Genomic DNA, 17,407 nt, shown 5'->3' on the forward strand with positions numbered 1-17,407 from the left:
CCCTCATAGCATACATGAATTAGGTTTTAATTACTTGTTATTAATTTTAAAAATATATCATAAATTATGCATAGCAAAAGTTTTATTCTATAGAATTGATACCTCTCATTTTTACATTTCACTCGGTCACAGCTTACAGAAGTTGTGTAATATTCCCAAAAAGAATGACTCTTTTGATTTTCACACAATTTTTCCAGTAACTGTTTTTACCTCTCTTCAGGGGTTAATTTCCTGTAGTAAACTATTACATAATCCCCAGTGAATCAAATCTCCTGGTATTCACGTTCTTGTATAATCTCCTTTCACAATGATTCTAGGCTTTGCCATATGACTTTGTCTGGTCAATGAGACATCAGCAAATGTGATACAAGCAGAAGTTTCAGTACTTGTACATTGTGTCATGCCCTTTTAATATGCTATTGATTGCCATATGAAGAAGCTGGATCCAGTCTTCTTAAAAGACGACACAGAGTGTGAGGCCCAGCCCCCAGATCGCCACCAAATGATTATAGCCAGTTAGTGAGCGTAGGTGAGACCAAGAAAAGATCCATCCAGGTAAACCCAACCCAAATTGCTGAATGGTGAACAGATACATTGTTGTTTTATGTCACCAAGTTTTAATAACCAATTAGTTATTCAATGACAAATAATAGATAGATAGACCTCCTCTGAATGAATATAATTAAATACAACAGAGAAAAATGGTGTGGGGGACTGCCTTGATTCAAATAATCAGTGGTCTAGGAATGTAAGAAGGTAAACTATTTAGACAAGAGATAGCCAACAAGCTGGGGATTGTGATTGAGCACAAGTATGAGAGATATTAAGATATCAACCAACAACCACCGTCCCCATGTGTTTTTTCTAACAGAACCCTGAGTTTGTGTATAAAGTGGTCAAATGCTTTAGGGAAGGCAAAGTCCCTCCAAAGTCCAAGAGGTGAATCTGGAATCTGGATTAATTTAAGTCAGTCGCGGTAGTTCCTTTACCCTCATTTGTGACTGATTTAGGAATGGGCATGTGAAACAATTCTGGCAAAAAAAAGTGAGAGCAAGTGTTTTAGAGGTTCCTGGGAACGGTTTTCTTCCATCTTAAAAGGGGTGTCTAAAAGAAAACAGTCTCGATTATTTTTGTCTTTGGATGTTTTATGAGAATGAGATTCTTAGAAAAGCAGCAATCAAATGTGAGGAAACAAACCTGAGGACAGAAACCAACACGAACATCAGAGAACAAAGAAATGTTAGGTGTTTATTTGAATAATTAGGCAACACTTCCTGTAACCTAAATGCAAGATGTGGGTATTTTGCTTTGCTTCTTTCTCTTGCACATTGGGAATTGAAATGAGAAGATGTTTTGACTAATTTTTCTAACTAATGTTTTGCCTCCTATGCTTACAATTTACCTTTAAGTATTGTTTGGTCTTTTTAAAACTGGTTAGAAACTTGTAAGAACATTACAACTCTATCCCCTTTTCTGAAAATAAATGCAAACAATCGATTCTACATTCTCGATACAGGAAAGGTTACAATGAACGCTAGAATCTCAAAAAGATTTCTCTCTCTGGAGCAATACAATTAGATTTTCCAGTGAATAAATGCGTCATCACCGACAAGAAATTATTGCTCAGGGCATAAGATTCTACTTCATTCCATCAAAGTGTTGCTGAAGTTCAGAAAGCACCTTTAGATATATAAACACAGACGTGGGAAAGGAATAAAGTTGTGAGACTCCATCAGTTTCCCCATTTGGTTCTTGAGCCCCCTTATAAAATTGTCTGACCTCAGGCATCTGCGAAAATGCAGACGCTGAGGAAGCACGGACAGAAGAGCGTTGCGGATCTCTGCGGGCCCAGCCTAGGCCAGTGCCTTGCAGCCGATGACTGATGTCCCAATCCCTGGGGGCTGGGGACTGGGGGCTGGGGCGACGCCACGCTGCTTTCCCGGGAGCGGGAAGACGGACTCCACCAGACTACCGAGCTCAAGTGCAGAAAACTCAAGGCCCGGCCTCTGCCTGTGTGCGGGGCGCCCAGGGAAGGAAGAGAGCCCTGGCTTCCTCTGGGGTGGAGGGATGGGAATGGTAAGGACGTAGCGCCGGGGTCCCTCTCAGATCTTGGGGCTGGAAGTGCAAGCCGGTCAGGCTGTTTTCCTACGAGGACGGAAAGGAAAGGCTAGCTCGGGTCTCCTCAATCCCGGAGCCCCGCGGAGGCCCCGTTTCTGCGCTGGAAAGTCGCCTCTTCCCTGCTGTGTCTACCCCATTGTCTCAGGCCGAGCTTATGCCCTCTTAGGGATCGGCTTCTCTCGCCTTGGCCCTGGGATGTCAAATCCTAGAAAACAGCCTGCGGAGACAGAACCGCGAGCTGAAGGGCAAGTGGCCACGCGCCTCCCGGCGGGCGCCCTCAGCTGCCTCCGGACAGCGGGCAGAGCTAGGCGGCTGCGTCCGTGGGCACCCCTCCCCCGCCGGGCACCACCGCCCCGCACTCGCACCCTGCACCCTATCTGTTGCCTACCTGGTGCCTCTTATCCGCCTCACACTCCTCGGGGAGCGCCGCTAACTTGCCGGGGGCACCGCTCAGTGAGCCGGCCTTAGGGTCCCGAAGCTCCCACAGCGGGACGAAGGCGGGGAGGGGAAGGAAGGCAGGTGCCTGCTGTGAATGTGCCAGGCTGGAATTGGACTCCCTAGGCAAGAAGCCTTTTAAAATAATTTCATTAAATGCTTTTTTACTGACGACAATGACATCAATAGTAATAAAAGAGATGCTGGCGCTCACATTAGTCTGTAAGAGTTAGCGGATCTCGGTATGAGCCTCATTCACGCTTTCCATGAACACTCAGTGAGTACTTACCGTGCGGCAGCTCTGCTGGTGCTTGACTAGCAACATCCTAGCCCCTCCTAGGCCTCTCAAATATGAACTTCTCCAGTGTTTTCAGGAGCACTGCAAGGTACATAGTTTTCAAAAGATCTGGAGACCCTGGTGACCATGGCAAAGAAAAGCACGATCGGTCATACACAGGAAAAGGATGTTTAATTTACTTGCATTGTTCCAGGCTCCATGCCAGAGTCAGGCCTAGGTTTTGATTCTTTGATGTACCAAAGTCAAGGGTTTGAGGGACGTCAGTCACTGCCCTGAGGAAGACTAGGAAGACTGGAAGGATTATTTTTCTCGTGCTTACTGTTTACCTTTTTTTTTTTTGAGACGGAGTTTTCACTCTTGTTACCATGGCGCGATCTCGGCTCACCGCAACCTCCGCCTCCTGGGTTCAGGCAATTCTCCTGCCTCAGCCTCCTGAGTAGCTGGGATTACAGGCACGCGCCACCATGCCCAGCTAATTTTTTGTATTTTTTAGTAGAGACGGGGTTTCACCATGTTGACCAGGATGGTCTCGATCTCTTGACCTCGTGATCCACCCGCCTCGGCCTCCCAAAGTGCTGGGATTACAGGCGTGAGCCACCGCGCCCGGCCCTTTTTTTTTTTTTTTTTTTTTTTTTTTTTTTAAGACAAGTTCTCCCGATGTTGTCCAGGCGGGACTCAAACTCCTTGGCTCAAGCCATCCTCCTGCCTCAGCCTCCTGACAGCTGCGAATGCCATCGTGCCCTATTACTTTTGTTTAAAAAGGTTTGAATATGTAAAATCAATTCTATTTAGTCAAAGAGTTACGATTATAGCTTAACCTGTAGTCACTATAAACATTCAGATCCTAAGAAAAAGCACCAAAAAATGATGACTGTGATTGTGAACAATTGATTGGTTTCCTGTGTCTATAGTGGACAATATTATGAAGCACAAACAGGAAAACATGTTTATTAAGAAGGGTATCTTTTTTCTTCCAGGAAACTCTGTAGGTGAAAATGTTGAAATTGTCAGTTGAAATATCTGGTGAAGTCTACATTACCATCAAATAAAATGCAAGTGACAGGAGAGTACTGATGTATATTCCTCTCGGGAGATTAACTCTCTCTGTTAGTTCCCCCCGACACCCCCACCCCTGAATTTGCCAGCAGCCTTGGTAGGGCCGTCCGTATTTGGGGATGCCGGGCAGACGTAATTTGGCTTCAGAGCGCCTTGCTTAAGCAAAAGGGTGTGTGTACGTTCCCCAGGCGTCCGAGGACGGACAGGCTGGCAAAGGCTGACCATGGGCACCGCTGGGAGAGGACACCCAGGGCTGGCTGCTGTTGCTACTGGGGCTGCTCCTCCCCGCCCCGCCCCTCTGCCGCAGCCGCGCTTCCTCCTCTGGGGCTCTCGCAGCTGTTTAGGTTTAAGGTACGAGAGGAATTTCAAGCTTTTTCTGATCCTACCCCACCCGTCCCCACCCTGTGAGACTGGCCTCTGGGCACCACCGGCTCTTCTGTCTCCATCCAGTTCAACCCGAGGCTTGGAGAGGAAGCCTCACAGCTGCGATTCGACCCTGCACCGGCCGACCGAGAAGAAAGTAGCCTGCGGAGGCCCTTCCGTCACCCGGCGCCGGCACGCGAGGGAAGACGCCCACCGCCCAGCAGCGCAGCCTCGGCTTTTGAAGCTGCCCTCTGTGCACTCCCCCCGGCTTCCAACCCCATGAACAGAGCGGGCTGGGTAAGGTTGTGCGGAAGCAGTGACCCCGAGGGGAAGAATTTTGTTTCTATTTGAGGCCCCGCTGCGTTTCTGGTCCCCAGCCTGGAGCAGGCGGAGCATTGCTCCCCAGAGTCCCACGGGCCTGGGCCACAGCTGGGCCGACGCGGTCGACAGGTGTGTGAGGCCGAACCCCGGAGCAGCGGGAGGCGGCTGGGAGCCAGGGCAGAACGCCCGGGGCGCATCCTCAGGGAGGAATCATCTGGCATTCAAGCCCCTCTCGGGTCTTTTGCTGGCTCTGCAGGTCGGCTCGCGCACCGGGAGCCCGAGGAGCAGAACCTGGGCAGGCCAGACTTTGCAGTCGCGCACGCCACCCAGTGCCCGCCTTGCGCTGGTCTCAGCCGGCGTTCCCTCTATTAGGCAGATCGCTTAGCGCCTGGGTCGGTTTTAGTTCTCCAGTGTCTCTCTCCAAAGGAAGCGCAGTGTAGTCCTTACCTCTCTACTCTCAGCTCCTAGAGCGATACCAGGCACACAGCAGCGCACAGTAAAGTATTGGTTCTTTCATTTAACAAGTGACTGTCGAGTGCTCACTGTGTCCTAAGCACTGCAAGGCCTCTGACCTCAGGAAGCTTAATTTCCAGTGGGTTGGATGAATGGGAAAATAATAAGGTATTGTTCTTGCATTGCTATGAAGAAATACCTGAGACCGGGTAATTTATAAAGCCAAGAGGTATAGCTGACTCACGGTTCTTCAGTCTTTACAGGAAGCATGGTGCTGGCATCTGCTCAGCTTCGAGGGAGGCCTCAGGAATCTCATCATCGTGGTGGAAGGTGAAGGGGGAGCAGACACATCACATGGAGAGAGCAGGAGCAAGGGAGAGAGGGAGAGAGAATGGAAGGTGTGATTGGAGGGATCTTCCACAGTGATCAGCTCTGTGTCCTGTGGACAAATTACATGCTTTCTATGGAATTTAGTGTATTTTCTCTTTGCCTAGGTAGAAAGATCTGTCTTTTAGGTATAAATGTAACCTGCAACTCCAGTCTTTTGGAAGAGGCCTCAAAGAGGACAAAAAATGAATAAAGTGAAAAGGGGTACCCAAACAATCCAACAATTAAAAACAACCCCATAGCCAAGCACAGTAGCATGCACCTGTAATTCCACCTACTCAGGAGGATAGTTTGAATCCAGGAGTTTGAGGCCAGCCTGGGCAATATAGTGAAACCCTCATCTCAAAAAAGATGCTAGGGCTAACAACATGTCCCATTTTCCCTTTTCACAAAGAAGCGGCATGAGTTTAAATCATATAAACTTTTCTCTGTTCTTAATTTAGATCAAGGATTGCCAATCAAAGGATTTAGAATCACAAATCAGGTATATCCTGATAACCTCACCCTGATGTGGGAATACCACTACCCCAATACTTCTAGCTTTCTCTTAATCCACTTTAGCTTCTTGCTTTGAAAAAGACCTGCGAGGCCTGAGGTAAGAGAAAAAGGACAATGTGTTTCTTCCTATGTTCTTTGAACAGAATGCCCCTGAGAGTCTAACCTCTGGGCGGCACACTTTTTTCACCTCAGCTCCTGAAAATGACTTTGTAAAGGAAAACTGATTAGTTTGGGTAGAGGGGTGATGGCGTCAGATTAAAAAGTCAGAAAAATAGGTTCAGGGAAGTAAGACCAAATGAAAGATCTTGAGTTATTAGTCAGACTTTTACTAGGTTGTGGAACTAGGTTTACAGTCTATGATTAGGAGGTCGAGCTATTTTTTTCCAAAAGTGTAGCACCCTGTCTCATGGGCCTCTTTGAACTTAGATTTGGGGTCTGTAAAACTTTTCATTTTTTTAAATCACTTTTTCTGAAGAACTCCATTCATAGTCCAATACTAGGAAGTAGGCCTAGCAGTTATTGTTATTCTAATTTTTTTAATGAGCCTCAGATAAGTTACTCATCCAAAGCCACATAGTTGGTTAATAGAGGAGCCCTTGTTAGCATCTGGGTCTGACAGCTCAGCATTCTGCCCATCATTTCTCAACAGGAAAAAAATTTTTAAACTTAACCAATAAATATCTATTGAGGACCTATTAGTAGCTGAGCACAGTAGGAAGGCCTGTGGAAGTATGCTATTTGCTGGTCCTTAATATATTCAACATTGACACATACCTGCTTTGTTCCTTCTCGGCACTATCAGTATAATATAGAAGTCATACACACTCTAGGCACACAGTCTGGAATTACTTCCTGGTTCCAGCATTCTACGGGCACACTTCATTTTATTTTCCTTCACACATATTGTGTTTTTTACAATAGAAAGTTTGTGGCAACTCTGCACTGAGTACATCTATTGGTGCCATTTATCTGTTATGGTGATCTGTGATCAGTACTCTGCGGTGTTATTGCTGCACTTGTTTTGGGGCTCCATGAACCACATTCATATAAGTCAGCAAACGTAATCAATAAATGTGTGTGTTCTGACTGCTCTACTGATTGGCAGTCCCCATCACTCCCCCTGTCCTTGGGCCTCCCTATTCCCTGAGACACAACAATGTTGAAATTAGGTCAGCTACACCCTACAATGGCCTCTAAGTGTAGGGTGAAAAGTGAAAGTGTTCAAGTGAAAAGTTGTAAATCTCTCGCTTTATATGAAAAGCTAGAAATGGTAAGCTTCGTGAAGAAGGCATGTAGAAAGCCAAGGCAGGCCCGAAGCTTAGCCTCCCACACCAAACCATTAGCCAAGCTGTGAATGCAAAGGAAAAGTTCTCCAAGAAAATTAAAAGTGTTATTCCTGTGACTACACAAATGATAAGAAACCAGAACAGCCTTATTACTGATGCAGAGAAAGTTTGAGTGGATTGGATAGAAAATCAAATTAGCCACAATATTCCCTTAAATCAAAGCCTAATCCAGAGCAAAGCCCTAACTCTCTTTAATTCTGTGAAGGGTGAGAGAGGTGAGGAAGGTGCAGAACAGAAGTTTGAAGCTAGCAGAGGTTGGTTCATGAGATTTAAGGAAAGATGTGGTCTCCAAAACATAAAAGTACAAGGTGAAGCAGCAAGTGCTGATGTAGAAGCTGCAGCAAGCTATCCAGAAGATCTAGCTAAGATTGTTGATGAAGGTAGTTATACTTAACAATAAATTTTCTGTGTAGGCAAAGTAGCCTTCTACTGGAAGAAGATGCCATCTAGAACTTTCATAGCTAGAGAGAAATCAATGCCTGGCTTCAAACTTTAAATGACAAGCCGACTCTCTTATTAGGGGTTAATGCAGCTAACATTAGGTGGAAGCCAGTGCTCATTGACCATTCTGAAAATCCTAGGGCCTTTAAGAATTATGTTAAATCTACTCTGCCTGTGCTCTATAAATGAAACAACAAAGCTTGGATGACCACACATTTATTTACAACAGAGTTCACTGAATAGTTTCAGCCCATGTTGAGACCTACTGCTCAGAAAAAAAAAAGATTTATTTAAAAATATTAGTGCACATTGACAATGTACCTGGCCACCCAAGAGCTCTGATGAAGATGTATAAGATTAATGTTTTCATGCTTGCTAACACAATATCTATTCTGTAGCCCATGGATCACACAGTTAATTTTGACTTTCAAGTCTTATTATTTAAGAACTGTATTTCTTAAGGCTATAGCTGCCATAGGTAGTGATTCCTCTGATGGATCTCAGCAGTATAAATTGAAAATCTTCTGTAAAGGATTCATTGTTTGTCATAGCCATTAAGAATATTTGTGGGCTGGGCATGGTGGCTCACACCTGTAATCCCAGCACTTTCAGAAGCCAGTGTGGATGGATCGCTTGAGCACAGAAGTTTGAGACCAGCCTGGGCAAAATGGTGAAACCCCATCTCTACAAAAAATAAATTAGCTGGTCATGGTGGCATGTGCCAGTCCCAGCTACTCAAAGCTGAGGCAGGAGAATCATTTAAGCCCAGGAGGCAGAGGCTGCAGTGAGTTGGGATTGTGCTACTGCACTCTAGCCTGAGAAATAGAGCAAGACTCCATCCTCCTCCCCCACCCCGGCTGGTGTGGTGGCTCATGCCTGTAATCCCAGTACATTGGGAGACTGAGGCAGGCGGATCACAAGGTCAGGAGTTCAAGATCAGCCTAAACATGGTGGAACCCTGTCTCTTAAAAAAAAAATTTTTTTTTAAATAAAAATAAAAGAGTAAAACCTAAAGTGTTAAAAAAAAATTTGTAATTCATGGGAGGAGGCCAAAATACCAACATTAACAGGAGTTTGGGAAAAGTTGATTCCAACCATCATATATAACTTTGAGGGGTTCAAGACTTCAGTAGAGGAAGTAAGTGCAGGTGTGGTGGAACTAGTAAGAGAACTAGAAGTGTAGCTTAAAAATGTGACTGAATTGTTGCAACTCATGATCATACTTGAACAGATAAGGACTTGCCTCTTATAAATGCGCAAAGAAAGTGGCTTCTTGCAATGGAATCTATTCCTGGTGAAAAGATGCTGTGAACATTGTTTAAATGACAACAAAGGAATTACAATACTACATAAACTTAGTTGATAAAGTATTGGCAAGGCCTGAGAAGATTGACTCCAGTTTTGAAAGCAGTTCTACTGTGAGTAAAATGCTGTCAAATAACATAGAATGCTACAGAAAAATGTTTTGTGAACGGAAGAGTCCACTGATGCAGCAAACTTCGCGGTTGTCTTTTATTTATTTATTTATTTATTTTTGAGAGAGAGATTTTAACACACCTCTTATAGTAACTGATAGAAAAAAAAAGATCAGTAAGATTATAAAATATTTAACCACATAATTAACAAACTCACTGTACCTGTATACTCAATGTATAATAATAAACATATACCTTTCAAATTAGAACACTTCAGCAAGTTTACTATGAATAAAGCAAATTGTAAGTTGTCTTAGTTTTTAAAGATTACCACAGCCACCCCAACCTTCAGCAACCACTACCCTGATTAGTCAGCAGCCATTAACATCAAAGCAAGAATCTCCACTAGCAAAAAGATTATGACCCACTGAAGGGTCAGGTGATCATTAAAATGTTTAGTAAGGTATTTTTTGGCCAGATGCTGTGGCTCACATCTGTAAGCCCAGCACTTTGGGAGGCGGAGATGAGCAGATCATCTGAGGTCAGGAGTTCGAGACCAGCCTGGCCAACATGGTGAACTCCCATCTCTACTAACAATACAAAAATTAGCTGGGTATGGTGGCACACGCTTGTAATCCCAGCTACTTAGGAGGCTGAGGCAGGAGAATTGCTTGAACCTGGGAAACGAAGGTTGCAGTAAGATGAGATCATGCCACTGCACTCCAGCCTGAGTGACAGAGTGAGATGCTGTCTCAAAAAAAAAAAAAAAAAGTTTGTTTTTTGTTTTTCGAGATGGAGTCTTGCTATGTCACCAGGCTGGAGTGCAGTGGTGCAATCTCAGCTCATCGCAACCTTCACCTCCCAGGTTCAAACAATTCTCCTGCCTCACTCTCCCCAGCAGCTGGGATTACAGGCGCCTGCCACCATGCCCGACTAATTTTTGTATTTTTAGTAGAGATAGGGTTTCACCATGTTGGCCAGGAGGGTCTGGATCTCTTGATCTGGTGATCCGCCCTTCTCCGACTCCCAAAGTGCAGGGATTGCAGGCATAATCCACCATGCCCAGCCTAAAGTATTTTTTATTTAAGGTACATACATTGTTTTTTAGACATAATGCCATTCCACACTTAATAGACTACAATATACTGTAAGCATAACTTTTATGTGCACTAAGAAACCAAAAAAAAAAAGTTGTGTGGCTTGTTTTGTTGCAATATTTGCTTTATTGTGGTGATATGGAAATGAACCTACAATGTCGCCAAGGTGTGGTCACACCTGTGTGGACTTGGGCTTGTTATTTAACCTCTCTCAGCCTAAGTTTTCTCATCCATAAAAAGAACATCATAGTAATACCTCCTTAGGAGGCTTATCAATAAGACTAAATAAAATGTGTACATGTAACTGTTTTTAACTATGCTAACATTTCAGGTAGATGAATTAGATTTTTACATAGGTAGATGAAGAATTTATTACCCAGGAATGGAATAAAGATTTCTGTTTTCAATAATGTGCATTAAAAGACTAATGAGATTAAATGTGTTTCTACTGGCTTTACAATTTATGAGGAAAAGTAGCATTACATAAAATAAAATCCTAGATTAAAAAGTGGCGGATCACTAGCTTACCAAATTTAAGTATTGGTTTTATCATAACTTGATTAAATCATGGCCTTCACATTAAGGAAAACTTTTAAATTAGCACATCCAAGGCCCTAGCAATAGGAACCTGATCTTCTTGCTTCCAGTGTTGTCAGTAATTGTCTCTTCTTAAAGAAACAGTTCCTGTAAGACCATTTAAACCTTTCACTATGCTCAAAATGCGATTTCCCCCCTTCTGTCACATTAGAAAGAGGGAGAAAAGCGGCCAACAAACATGAAAAAAAGCTCATCACTGGTCATTAGAGAAATGTAAATCAAAGCCACAATAAGATACCATCTCACTCCAGTTAGAATGGCGATCATTAAAAAGTGAGAAAACAGCAGATGCTGGAGAGGATGTGGAGAAATAGGAACACTTTTACACTGTTGGTGGGAGTGTAAATTAGTTCAACCATTGTGGAAGACAGTGTGGCAATTCCTCAAGGATCTAGAACCAGAGATACCATTTGACCCTGCAATCCCATTATTGGATGTATACCCAAAGGATTATAAATTATTTTACTATAAAGACACATGCACATATATGATTATTGCAGCACTTTCCACAATAGCAAAGATTTGGAACCAACCCAAATGCTCAACAATGATAGACTGGATAAAGAAAATGTGGCACATATACACCATGGAATACCATGCAGCCATAAAAAAAGATGAGTTCATGTCCTTTGCAGGGACATGGATGAAGCTGGAAACCATCATTCTCAGCAAACTAACACAAGAACAGAAAGCCAAACGCTGCATGTTCTCACTCATATGTGGGAGTTGAACAACAAGAATACATGAACACAGGGAGGGGAACATCACACATTGGGGCCTGTAGCAGGGCAGGGGGCTCGGGGAGGGATAACATTAGGAGAAATATCTAGTGTAGATGATGGGTTGATGGATGCAGCAAACCACCATGGCACGTGTATACCTATGTAACAAACCTGCATGTTCTGCATATGTATCCCAGAACTTAAAAGTATAATTAAAAAAAAATTTTTTTAAGGAGAAAGAAAGAAAAATATAAAGGCCTTTTCTCCATTTTTATGTATTCCCACTTACCCACTGTTTTAATAATTCACATAAAAATTATTTTCCGAGGAGGCGAGGGCTCTGGAAGTCTTCACACTAGTCTCCCAGGGTTCCTCAGTGTCTGCGCTGGCTGTGTGTGTCATTTCTGGGCATCATGGAACGGAGTGGCCAAGGGGCTGCAGAGCAACATGCCCAAGTTTCATTGTGACTACTGCGATATATACCTCACCCATGAGTCTCCATCTGGGGGAAAGATACACTGCAGTGATGGGAAACACAAAGATAATGTGAAAGACTACTATCAGAAATGGATGGAAGAGCGGGCTCAGAGACTGATTGACAAAACAATGGCTGCATTTCAACAAGGAAAGATATCTCCTACTCCATTCTCTGCTCCGCCTCCTGCTGGAACGATGCTATCACCTTCCCCCAGTCTTCTGGGTCCTCCTCGCCCTGGTATGATGCCAGCACCCCATAGGGGGGGCCCTCTCATAATGCCAATGATGGGTCCTCCTTCTCCTGGGATGATGCTAGTGGGAACTGCTCCTGGAATGAGGCCACCCGTGGGAGGCCACGTGCCAATGATGCCTGGACCCCCAATGATGAGACCTCCTGCCCGTCCCATGATCTTGCCCACTCAGCCCAGAATGACTCGAAGGCCTCATTGTATCAGGTTTATATTACCTGTTCTGCTTCATCAGGAGATCATGCTGCTGTGATGCTGGGTTTTCTAAACAGCATAAGGAAGACTTGGTACCCTGTCCTATCAAAGAGAATAGCTTCGGAGGGGAGAAGTGGGACAAAAAAGATGCAGTTTTCATTTGTATTGGGAAATGTGAGAATAAAATTGTCAACTCTTTAAAAAAAAACATATTTCTAAGTTTAGTTGCAAAAATGTTTCTAAGTTGCCATTTTTTTTTCTTTTTCTTTTTTTTTGAGACAGCATCTTGCTCTGTCACCCAGGCTGAAGTGCAGTGGTGCAATCATAGCTCACTGCAACCTCAAATTCCTGGACTCAAGGAACCCTCCTGCCTCAGACCTGAGTAGCTAGGACCACAGGTTCGTGCCACTGAGCCTGGCTAATTTATTTTTATTTTTATTTTATGTATTTATTTATTTATTCATTCATTTGTTTAAGAAAGGGTCTCTGTTCCCCAGGCTGGAGTGCAATGGAATAATTTAAATTTACAGAAAAATTACAAAGATAGCATAGAGAGCGCCTGTATGTGTTTTACCCAGTTTCCCCTAATGTTAACATCTTACATAATTATGGCACATTTGTCAAAATTGAGAGGCTGTTATTGGTTCATGACTATTGATTAATTTGCACAATTTATTCAAATTTCACCAATTTTTTTCTAGGTATTTTTCCTGTTCCAGGATCCCACCTGATGCCACATTATATTTAGCCATTAAGTCTCCTTATTCCCCTCTGGTCTGTGACAGTTTCTCCATCTTTACTTGTTTTTGATGACCTGGACAGTTTTAAAGAGTACTGGTCAGATGTTCTATATAATGTCCCTAAATCTGGGTTTGTCTGATGATGTTTTTTTCTCATGACTAGTTATAGGGTTATAGACCTTTAAGAGGAAGACCACAGAGGTAAAGTCCTCTTCCTATCACATCATGTCAGGGATACATATTAGAAAGATGACTTATCACTGTTGATGCTAACCTTGATCATTTTGTTAAGGTAGTGTGTGCCAGGTGTCTCTGCTGTAAAGTTACTATTTTTCCCCTTTACATAATCTACTGTTTGGAAGCAAGACACTAAATTCAGCCCATACTCAAGCGGGGAAGCTTTAAGTTCCATCTCTGGATGGGAAACTGTCTACATGTATTATCTGGAAATCTTTAGTAAGGAAGATTAATCTTTTACCTATTTATTTATTTATTTATTTATTTAATCATATATTTACATATGTATGTCAGCATAGATCCAGGTATATTTATTTTATTATTTGAGTTAAAATACTATACTATTTTGTTGTTATGATGGTTAATTTTATGAGTCAACTTGACTAGGCTAAGCATGCCCAGATAATTGGTAAAACATTATTGCTGGGTGTGGCTATGAAGTTGTTTCTCCTGGAAGAGAAAAAGGACATAGTAGGAAGATATTTGAATCAGTCAACTGAGTAAAGAAGATAGCTCTCACCAATATGGTGGGCATCATCTAAACTGTTGCATGATTAAACAGATCAAAAAGACAGAGGAAGGGTCAATTCACTCTCTCTTCTGGAGTCTGGATATCCATCTCCTCCTGCCCTTGGACATCAGTGCTCCTGGTTGTCAAGTCCTCAGACTTGGACTGGAACTACACCACTGGGTTTTCTGGATCTCCAGTTTGAAGATGGCAGGTTGTGGGATTTCTCAGCCTCTATAATCAAGTGAGCCAATTATACATATAAATTTCTGTTGGTTCTGCTTCTCTGGAGAACCCTAATATAGTTGTTCATTATCATGTGGTTGTTCCCATTATCATTTTAATGTCTTGATGTATATTCTTCCACTTATTTCTTCTTGCTTAGATATAAACATAAATAAGCAAACAGGCATATAAATATGTTTGTATGTGTACTTACTCTACAGAAGAAATTTGATCTGGGAGTTAAGTCTGATAAAGATTGTTTTAGAAGCACCCTCAAGGAACTCTAAAGCACAGTCAAGATTGAGGACCACCAACCATCCTAAGTCAATTATGGTTGTTCTCATCAGGGCTGTCCTAGTTGTGTGGGGCCCCAGACACAATTTTTTTTTTTTTTTTTGGTGTGAAACCTCTATCTATATAAACAAAGGAAATAAAGAGAGAATGAGGTAGAATGAAATTAAAGCTGAAAGTTCATGATGAAGAGAAAAACTAACAGCATACAAAACTAAAGTTACAATGCAATGCACAGACTATGAAGCAGACAGCAAATACACAGAATGGAGAATTAGTATAGGCGAGTTGGAACAGGAAAACAGGAAACACACAAAAAGAAATATGCCTCAATTCCGGACAGTTCTCTAGTTACAATTCTAGTGCCAATCCACGTTTCTTTTTTATAATGAACTGTAAATTTATGGAAGTAACTTTGCAACCAAAAAAGTTCAATTATAGTATATAGATGTGAAAAAAAGAATGAATGAAAACAAGAAAGAGAATTGACCAATGCTATAGGGATAAATAATGTAATGAAAGAAGTTAGGGGAGTATCCAGTTTATAGCCAGGAGGTGAGATCCACTCTGAGCTTTAGTTTGAAAAGTACATCAAAATCAATCATTTCAGAAGACCACTAGACAGATGGACTTCCCCAGAGTTTGTGGATCTGGTCTTTATTTTTGTAGACTCAGAAACGGGAGCTGCCAGATTACTAAGTCTACTCTACCTCTTGAGTGTAAATACATTGATCAAGCTCATAGAAACTCAGACATTAAAAACCCAACCAGGTGCAGTGGCTCATAGCTGTAAATTCCAACACTTTTGGAGACTGAAGCAGGAGGATCACTTGAACTCAGGAGTTTGAGACCAGTCTGAGCAGCAGAGTAAGACCCTGTCTGTATTTAAAAAAAAAAAAAAAAGGAAAAGAAAAAGAAAAAGAAAAACACCCTGCAAAAAACCTAATATATAATCTGTTGTCATGGGATTTAGAGTTTAAAAAAAAAAAAGAAAAAAGAATATTAACTAATTGATTTATAAAGATAATTGCCAATTAATGTGGGAAACCAAATTATTATTGAAAGATTGCTTTATAAGTATAAAATTAGGTCAATAGAAGTTGGTTGAAGTTAGTGCTATCAAGTTATAACAATCTGATGCATCCACTTCTATTCTAAGAACATACTTGCTGAAGAGCCTCGATACTTAAGTCTGTGGTCTAGAGCTGATGAACAATCTGAAGATATTGTAGTAGTCAAAATAATAGTACCCAAAGAGATCCTCATCCTAATCCCCAGAACCTGTGAATATGTTATGTTACATGACAGGGAGGAATTAAGGTTGCAGATGGAATTTAGGTTGCTAGTGAACTGAATTTAAAATAAGAAAATTATCCTAGATTATCCAGGTAGGCCCAGGGTAGTAATTACAAGGGTACTTTGAATGTGAAGAAGGAGGTACAATTTAGAGTGATGCAATGTGAGAAAGACTCAACTGGCCATGACTGGCTTTGAAGATGAAGGGGGCCATGAGCCAAGAAATGTGGGAACATCTATAAGCTGGAAAAGGCAAGAATACAGATTATCCTCTAGATTCTTGAGAGAGGAATACAGCCATGCCGACACCTTAATTTTAGCCTAGTGAGACCCATCTATGACTTACGTACTTTTTTCTGTCTTTGTACAAGATTTTATTAAAGTTATTTAAAAGCAACATCCAGACTCCAGACACAGCTGCCAAGGAGACCCTGTTATGCTGTGGTGACTGGTTGGGGCATGGCAGGTGGCTGTAGCTTCCTACCCTTCTGTTCTGAGATGGGGGTGGTAGGGAGTATCTTATCTTTGGGTTCCACGATGCTCATGTGGTTGGACAGGGGCTTACTAGGGCTAATCTTATCAGGTTCCCAGGGCAGCATGATCTTCACCTTGATTCCCAGCACACCCTGTTGGAGTAGCACATGGCACACAGTGGTGTCAACATAGTATTAATAGGGTCCCTGCTGTGGATCATCAGGCCATCCACAAACTTCATGGATTTAGTCCTCTGTCCTCAGAGTTTCCCAGACACCATGACCTTGAAGCTTTTGACCCCACTCTCCATGGCGAACTGCAGCACACCATAGCAGGCCCTCTGCACAGCAAACCCTCCTAGGAGTTTGTAACACTGAGACTCTGCCTGGGCAATGGCACACGGATCTCTTGTGGTCACCTTTTCGGCATAAAGTTCTACTTTCCCCTCTGGAAAGCCAGATCTCTTCTGAACTACAGCAGTCAATTCCCAAATCTGCCCAGCCCTTCTCACCAAGAACATTCTGTGTTCTGGTGACTAAGATAATGACTTCTGTCCTAGTTGGTGTAACTCAGACCTCAACTCCAGAGTAGCCATCTTCAGCCAGCTCCTGAGTAGAAATTCATTCAGTTCAGCTATGGAGATGCCATCAGTGACAAACTTCCTCTTCTTGGAAAACTGCACCACCATCTTGCTGTGGCACCCCAGTGAAAGGAAAGGATGACATGTAGGACTGCTGACTTCCAGAACTGTAAAATAAGGTAATTTGTTATAGCAACAACGGGAAATGAACACAGACACCCTGACAAAATTTGATATTTCTGACCTCTGTTTATGGATTCCATAAATTTTCCTTCCTTAATACCATCTTTTAAAGCAAACTAATATAATAGCTTGCTGTAAATAAGTTATTTACAGACAACTGCTCAGACAATAGGATTGCAGAGATCTGACTCTAAGTTTTCTTATTGATACATTTTGTTTTCTGAAAGGCCATTCTAGACGAACCAAAAAAGAGAGGTGAATTCTGGAATCCCCCCAAATGTCGGGGGACACCAACTCTAGGCATATACAGGGCAGAACAAAAGTCTAATGGCATGAGTAGGCTGACACATTGTAACCCAATATATTTGATTATTGTTCCTTGCAGAATACAACTGCATTACAGTGT

At 42.5% G+C, this 17,407-nt stretch overlaps 1 protein-coding gene, 1 long non-coding RNA gene and 1 pseudogene across 2 annotated transcripts; 1 reads left to right on the forward strand and 2 right to left on the reverse strand.

Annotated features, from left to right (window-relative positions):
* Nucleotides 1-1,964: 1,964 nt before the first annotated feature.
* On the reverse strand, nucleotides 1,965-3,423 carry LOC105711441 (uncharacterized). The gene is made up of 3 exons (XR_001106008.2): nucleotides 2,843-3,423; nucleotides 2,507-2,688; nucleotides 1,965-2,335 (listed from the first exon to the last, which is right to left on the reverse strand). It is a non-coding gene; the product is annotated as an uncharacterized LOC105711441 (long non-coding RNA).
* Nucleotides 3,424-11,994: 8,571 nt separating this feature from the next.
* LOC105711438 (U1 small nuclear ribonucleoprotein C-like) lies at nucleotides 11,995-12,525 on the forward strand. The gene has a single exon (XM_064360371.1). It carries the CDS (start codon nucleotides 11,995-11,997, stop codon nucleotides 12,523-12,525), a length of 531 nt encoding a protein of 176 aa, XP_064216441.1.
* Nucleotides 12,526-15,710: 3,185 nt separating this feature from the next.
* Nucleotides 15,711-17,056, reverse strand: LOC105711445 (small ribosomal subunit protein uS3-like; annotated as a pseudogene).
* Between the last annotated feature and the right edge of the window lie 351 nt (nucleotides 17,057-17,407).

Source organism: Aotus nancymaae, unplaced genomic scaffold (genome assembly GCF_030222135.1).
Source record: "Aotus nancymaae isolate 86718 unplaced genomic scaffold, 86718_ANA_hifiasm-v0.15.2.pri h1tg000040l, whole genome shotgun sequence".
Taxonomy (NCBI): domain Eukaryota; kingdom Metazoa; phylum Chordata; class Mammalia; order Primates; family Aotidae; genus Aotus; species Aotus nancymaae.